Raw genomic sequence first — 7,500 nt, 5'->3', positions numbered from 1 at the left:
CAGACACATACTGCACACACACACACACACACACATAGACACGTGAAAGAGGGCACACACCACTGCCCTCACACACACTGCCTCTCCCTCCTGCACCCAACCGTGAGCCACCCACCCACCCCAGACACCCTCTACCGCTCTGTGGGCTGTGTGTACAGACACACCTGTGTGTGACAAACCTGAGGCCTGCCGTGTGATTGAGTCTGCAGTTCTGCGTGTGGCACCACTCAGTGAAGCCCTCGGAGTGATACCCTGTGAGTGTGTGTGACCCCGGCCTGGGCTGGCAGCCTGCCCAGAAACCCTCTTTCCAGGAATCCATCCGGAATCTTCTCCAGGGCTGGTGGCACGGCAGAACCGGCTGCTCAGTATTGGTGGAGGAGTGCGATTGATTCTGTCCCAGAATGCACTCTGACCTCACCGGTGTCCTCTGCTCTCTCCCCCGCCCCCTCCGACTGTTCGGCTTCACAGGGGGCCATAAAAGATTTGGGAAGTGCTATCTGGCCCCCCTCTGCCCTGCTATGTGAGGTGTGAAGGACAGGGGCTCTAAATATAAGTCCGGGACGGGACGGGACGGGACGGGACGGGGCGGGGGGGTTGGAATTGTTGCCACCGAAATCCCCCCCCTCCGGCCCCCGCCGTGCCCCCAGCTCTGTGGAATAATAGCCGGTCTCGTGATTAATAGGCGTGATGGTGGGTGGCACCTGAAGCACCATGGGGGGGGGGGGGCGGCGTTGGGGGCACCGCTGCCCTGGAAACAGTATTCCGCCTGCTGTGATTGGCCGGCGGGACAGGGGAACTGGAGTGGGGAGGCTCTGTGGAGGGTTTAAAGAGGGGAGTCTCGTTCCTGGAGGTCAGGAGAGAGCTGGCGGAGAGGAGGGGAGCGTTAAGCCGAACAGCCCGTCCCGTAGAGACTATAGATAGACCGCCCCGGGCCGCCTGAAACAGGAGGAGACCGAAAAGGAGGAGAAAGCAGGAAGAGGGGAGGACGTCCCCGTCGAGGAGTTCGCCTGGCCGCTCTCTCTCGTTGGCGCCCGGGGGGGTCAGGGTTGGAGTGTTCAGGCGAGACGGCCGCCATGCCGGGGGTGACCCTCGACCTCCCGTCCCCCGAGGGGCCCCCGGGGGCCCCGGAGGTCCTGGGGTCCCCCGACAGCTGCTGCGCGGAGTCGGGCCTGGAGGCGGTGATCGGGGACCTGCTGGCCCAGGAGGCCGGGGTGGAGGCCGGGCTGGAGGCCGGGGAGGTGGGGGAGGAGGTGGGTGAGGAGGTGGGTGAGGAGGTGGAGGAGGCGCTGGAGGGCGTCCCCGGGCTGGAGCGGACTCTCCGCTGCGCGGTGGCGGAGGTGCACGGTGACCTCCAGGCCTTCGGGAGGCGCGTGGACGCGCGGCTGCAGGAGGAGGCGTCCCGCCTGGCTCCGCTCTCCGCCGCCGTGGAGGACCTCCTGGAGGAGAACCTGCGCCTCCGCACGCAGCAGGAGCGCCTGGCCCGGCAGGTGGAGGCGCTCTGCCTGGCCCTGGGGGTCCCCGAAAACCCACCGCGCGCCCCCCTCGCCCCCGCGGCCCCCCCCGCCCCCCCCGCCCGCGCCCCCGTGCCCCACCCCCCCGCCTTCGCCACACGCCGCTCTCTATCCACCCCAGCGCTGCTGGGGGCCGTCTCCCATAGCGACCGCACGGTACGTCTCTCCCCTCAGCTCCCCCCGCTCACCGACCTTCACCTGCGTCAACATCATCATCATCGTCATCATCATCATCATCATCATAGTGTAGCCCCGCCCAGCCCCCGTCACGCGGCTCGGACCTTCAGTTGCCCCGCGAGGCGTCTGTAATGCGTGAGGACTGTTGAGTAGGGTTCGAGCGGAGTCAGGGGTCGTTCAGCGCTGTGTAGGCTTGTGTGCTCAGGTTGTGATGGACTGAAGGCTGTTTTGATGGCCAGCCTGTTGGCTTGCCTATGCTGGACTTTAGCTGGCCTAATGTGCTGCGTTTGAAACAGTTTGTCTCAGCTGATAAGAGCGAAGGCAGATTTTAATGCCCGGTTTCTGGTGTTTTGCTTGATCGGCTGGGAGAAGTCATGTCTTCTGTGCACAAAAAGTGCTTTCACGTTGCTGTTATAATATAAGCATAAAATATTTACTTGATTTAGCAATATTTGTCATCGTTATTACCCGAATTGCAAGTGTTAGTTAGAGTAATAAAATTGAGTTATAACAAAAATATCATAATTTTCACTTAACTGTACTCATTCCCCTCAGCCCTCCAGCTGAACCCAGTGAGACGGGGGGGTCTGTGGGGGGTCATTGCTGCTCTTTCCGTGGTCTTCAGGCTTGTGATCCATGTCCATCAGATCCGTCCCTCATGACCCCCCTCATCGTCCCCCCATTCCCAAATGCTGACCTTCATTCTCCCTTTGTGCCGACCCCTCCTGTGTGTGTGTGTGTGTGTGTGTGTGTGTGTGTGTGTGTGTGTGTGTGTGTCATACAGAGGTGTCTCTATCCCTCGGTGAGATTTCAGGATCGCCATGGCGATGTTGAGGGTGTGTTGCTGATACCTGCTGGGTCAGTAAGCTGACTGCTTGTTTTCTAACCCCCCCACCCCACCCCAAAGCCCTGCTGGCTAACTCAAGCACTCCAGCCTAGTCATGTTCTCCTGCCCATACCTAAATACTGCAGGGTATCACCTATGAATGTCAAATTGGGCTCTTTTGCTTTTTTTTAGATTTTTTTAATCAGATTTTATTTTATTTTAGTGGGGTTTTTGGGTGATTTTTTTTGTGCCTGATTCAACTGTTCTCTCAATGGCGCAGGTGAGATTAAAAAAAAACAAAAAAAACCTTGTGAATCCTAACTAAAATTGGTCGTCTGGTGGGATCTATCCAAACTCTGCCGACCTTTGTTATGGAGGCATTTAAACGAATAGCGCAGTCTGAGTGAGGTGTGGGAGGTGGGCGGAGAGCCGGGGGGTGACCTTTGACCTCCTGGCTGCTGCAGCTTGGCTCCGTGGGCTGGCACAGGGCCGGTGTTCTGACGGGCCTGGCAGGGCGGTGCCAGCCGGCTCCCTACGGCCGGACAAATGACTAATCCCAAATGTGGAAAAATAACCCTAGGCTCTTTCACCAGCATCAAGAGCTGTGCTGTTTATGGTTGCCTTTTATGGTCCAAAGAGTCGTACTGTTTCGTTGTAACGTTCAACCCGTAATTTTTCAACAAAAACTGGCTTGTCCACACCTGGTGCCATGAGTCTGGACTATTCGCCAATTAAAACGGAACCCGTCTTACTCAAAGAGCGCTCCCGGGAAAAGCGCGAATCGCACGGGTCCCAGTGGAACCTGGCCGAGCTGTAAGCCGCCGCTGGCCGAGCTGAGTGAGACTGAGAGCGGATGCCTGTAAACCCGTCACAGACCGGCCGGCCGCAGTGACTTCCCTGACCCTGCCTTTCATCGGCGTTACTGCCCCGACTCTGTTTTACGACGGCGTGGCGTCGCCTGACCGCAGAGACTCCAGCGCTGTCATTGTTGACATTGTGTTTCTTCATCAACATCCAGTAAAAAAAACATTTGGTTTTGTTTTTTAAATCAGTCCCCTCTGCACTGCGAAAACAAAAGGTCAACGCTAACGTGTATTTTATTCCTGTGTTTAGAATCCTATTTCTGCTGCTGTTTTGCTAAACAAGACAAAAAGATGAGGTAGCCAATGAGACGAGAGTTCGACTAGTTTTATGATACTTTGACTAATTTACCAAGCACAAATTAATTTGAAACAGGCAAACATTCTGTACAGGAGAGAAAGTTAAGTATAATTGTAAGACGCATGTTAAGACGGACTTTTTTTGCAGCGTGTACGTGGCTTTTCTGAACCGTAGTCACAGTTCCGCCCTTCCCCGTTAACACTTAGGCACTCTGCTATGGACGTGTCACATAGTCTGGCTGTCACTCCCATGCTATTAAATACCTGCAGATATTCATTAGGGCATGGGGGGCATTTCTGTCCTGTGTGAGGGTATTAGAATATTCCCCAGCAGATGCCCTCGTCAATCACTCGTCCCAGTTTGGCTGGGCTGGGGGATAAAGGGTATTTATTTTGGGCTGGTGCCAGCACGAGGGCATGTTTCTGGGTACTTGTTTGGGGGGGGGGGGGGGGGCAGATAAAGACAGATGTATTCAGAGTGTGAAGCCTGGTGTATTATGGGGGATCAGTCAGGATGGTATGACCTGGGGCTGGGATTAAGATGGCCGTATTAATGCCGCACGTATAGCGCACTCACTGTGTGGGGCATAGCTTCCCCCCCCAACGCCTGGGACTCAAACTGGCAACCACGCTGCACCTGTGGGAGGACTGTGTGCCTTCAGGAACAGCCCGCGCCGACACTGGGCTCCTAAACCTGCCTTCCACCCGTCTCTCTCCGACTCCCTGATGAGCGCGAGCAGTTCGGCGGACGGGCTGCGCTCGGGAACTTTCCAGAACATTCCGGCGCAGGTGGGCCGGTCCGGGCCCTCCAGAACCCACGGTCGCGCGCTGGCTCGGGCGCAGAACCTCACAACGGCGCTGTGTTTGGGTCCGGGGTCAGCGCCCGCCCGCGCTAAATCAGGACCGGGCCCCGCTTACAGCGAAGGCCATAAATACAGTTCCCAGGGCCCGCGGTCCCTCTGAAGTTAGCCGCGGTGTGTGTGTGTGTGTGAGTGTGTGTGTGTGTGTGTGTGTGTGTGTGTGTGTGTGTGTGTGAGTGTGTGAGTGTGTGAGTGTGTGAGTGTGTGAGTGTGTGAGTGTGTGTGAGTGTGTGAGTGTGTGTGTGTGTGTGTGTGTGTGTGAGTGTGTGTGTGTGAGTGTGAGAGTGTGAGAGTGTGAGTCCACGTTAAGAGCAGTTTTTATCTGTAGTTTTTACTGCCCTTTAAAATGAGTGCACTTCTAAAAAAGCTTTCCCTGGCTTGTTAAAGACGGGAGGAACGGGCCGTGGTTTATTTCCGCTCGCTCCGTTCGGCTCTCAAACAAAGGCCGCTTCCCTCCGCGACGTTCGCCCGGCTGGTGACGCATCGTGTCCCCGCCTGGGAGCCCGGCCTGGGAGCCCCGCCTGGGAGCCCGGCCTGGGAACACGGCCTGGGTTTTATTCTTCAGCCCTGACAATGGCGCGGGTCACATGATCAGCCCCGGGAGAGCGGAGGTGGCGACGGTGCCCCTGTTTCCATCGTCCGCCATTTTGGCAACTGCTTCCCAGGAGTGTGCTTTCTCCCGTGAACTGAGCGAGAGAGCGAGCGAGAGAGCAAGCGAGAGAGCGAGAGAGTGAAAGAGAAACAAAGGACAGAACACGGGACTGAGGGAGGGAAGAGAGGAGAGAGAGAGGGGGGCGAGAGCGGGACTGAGCCCTTCTTGGAACTGTCCAGTTCCCGTTCCCTGTTAAATGTCAGAGAGATTCAGCGATGTTTACGCAAACACAGCTGCAGCGCCCCGTCTGCCTCGTGCCCCCCGACCCCCCTGTCACCGCGTCCGTCTCTCTGACCGGCTGGGGAATGGCGTTGGCCTCCGCCTTGCGTAAGGGTCGCTGTGTAACAGCTGTTGGGTTGGGCTGTGAAGTGTTCTGTTCTGTTGCTTTATGTCGTGTCGTGTCGTGTCGTGTCGTGTCGTGTCGTGTCGTGTCGTGTCGTGTCGTGTCGTGTTGAGTTGTGTTATGCTGGGTTAGGTTGGCTTGTCTGTTGCGTTGTGTTGGGCGATGTTGACCGTGTCTCTGTGAGCTGTAGGCTGAGCCGTGGTCGCCAGCCCCAGTGTGACCACTAGGGGGCGCCGTGTCACCAGCTTTCAGTTTGTGAGCCATCAGTGTATATTAGTTACTTAGCTGACACTTTCATCCAAAGCGACTGACAGTTGATTAGACCGTGCAGGGGCCAATTCCCACTTGGCGCAATGCTGAGGGCAACCGATCTTGTCGTGGCCACACTGGGGCTTGAACCACCAACCTTCCAGTCAAACAACTTAGTCCACAGGGCCTGGACATCACTAACATGGCTAACATGGAGCTCTCTTCCCATCTCTCCTCTCTTCTCCTCTCTCCCCTCTCTTCCTCTCTCTCCTCTCCTCTCTCCTCTTCCTCTCTCCTCTCCTCTCTCTCTCCTCCCTCCCTCCTCTCTCCTCTCTTCCCCTCCTCCCTCCCCCTCCTCCCTCCTCCTCTCTCTCTCTTCCTCTCCTCTCTCCTCTCCCTCCTCCTCTCCCTCCTCTCCCCTCTCTCCTCTCCCTCTCTCTCTCTCCCCTCTCTCCCTCTCTCCCTCTCCCTCTCCCCTCTCCCCTCTCCCTCTCTCCTCTCTCCCTCTCCCCTCTCCCTCCCTCCCTCTCTCCTCTCAGATGGAGACGGAGCCGGTGTTGGCGGCGGACCCCTGCGGGAGCAGCAGCAGTGGGGCCCCGGCCGTACCCAACGGCTCCGCGGAGGCGCGGGCCAGAGCGGAGGAGAGCGGGGCCAAGCTGACCGCCGAGCAGCTGGACGCCATCGAGGACGAGGAGGTGCTGGACAAGATGGTACGACCCCCCGACCCGTCTGTACAGTGCGTCTGTGTGTCTGTACGGACCCATCTGTGTGTGTGAGTGTGTGAGTGTGTGAGTGTGTGAGTGTGTGAGTGTGTGAGTGTGTGAGTGTGTGGTGTGTGTGAGTGTGTGTGTGTGTGTGTACGGACCGGGCCTGTCTGTGTTTGCGCATGGACGCATCTGTCTGTGTCTGTGTATGTGTGTGTGTCAGTGTATGCGCATGGACGCATCTGCGTGTGTGTGTATGTGTGTGTGGTCAGTGTATGCGCATGGACGCATCTGCGTGTGTGTGTGTGTGTGTGTGTGTGTGTGTGTGTGTGTGTGTGTGTCTGTACGGACCCGTCTGTGTTTGTGTGTGTCTGTGTCTGTACGGACTGGCCCTATCTGTGCCCATTTGTGTGCGTCTCTCTCTGCTTATTTATGTCCTTCTGCTTTCCCACAGTTGGTCCCAAAGTCCAAAGCCTTTGGGATATGAATGTGCTTTGGCTACTTTTGGTGGTGTGTGTGCGCCTCTGTGTGTTTGTGCCTGTGTGCCTGTGTGCCTGTGTGTGTGTGTGTGTGTGTGTGTGTGTGTGTGTCTCCCTGCTTGTTTATGTACTGCTGCATTCCACAGCTGGATGAGTCCAAAGACTTTGAGGAGAGGAAAATGATCCGGGCGGCCATGAGAGAACTGCGCAAGAGAAAGAGAGGTGAGCTACGCGCAGGGCTTCATCTCTCTCTCCTTCTCCTTTATTCCCTCTCTTATTCTTTTATTCTTTTATTCTCTTATCTGTTTTTGGGGGATCCGTTCCTCTCCCCGTACACGAGCTGCTCTGTGCCCCAGGGCTGCTCCCCTCTTTCTCACTCCTTCCCCTCTTTCTCACTCCTTCCCCTCTTTCTCACTCCTTCCCCTCTTTCTCACTCCTTCCCCTCTTTCTCACTCCTTCCCTTCTCTCCTCATTTTTGCTCTCAGAGGCTCTGCTGGGAATCTCTCAGGAGGACACGGGTATGTGTGTGCAGTGCACGC

The 7,500-nt window shown here is 56.9% G+C and overlaps 1 protein-coding gene across 1 annotated transcript in view; it reads left to right on the top strand.

The window, feature by feature from the left end:
- The window catches only part of smtnb (smoothelin b), an 89,848-nt gene that overhangs the window by 67,712 nt on the left and 14,636 nt on the right, over nt 1-7,500 (top strand). Inside the window, 2 exon segments of the mRNA XM_061259478.1 lie at nt 6,318-6,488; nt 7,108-7,183. Of these exon segments, the coding sequence (XP_061115462.1) occupies nt 6,318-6,488; nt 7,108-7,183 (247 nt within the window).

Source organism: Conger conger, chromosome 11 (assembly GCF_963514075.1).
Source record: "Conger conger chromosome 11, fConCon1.1, whole genome shotgun sequence".
NCBI classification, from domain to species: Eukaryota; Metazoa; Chordata; class Actinopteri; order Anguilliformes; family Congridae; genus Conger; species Conger conger.
The sequence above is the reverse complement of the archived record's forward strand: the minus strand, read 5'-3'. Positions and strand labels throughout refer to the sequence as shown.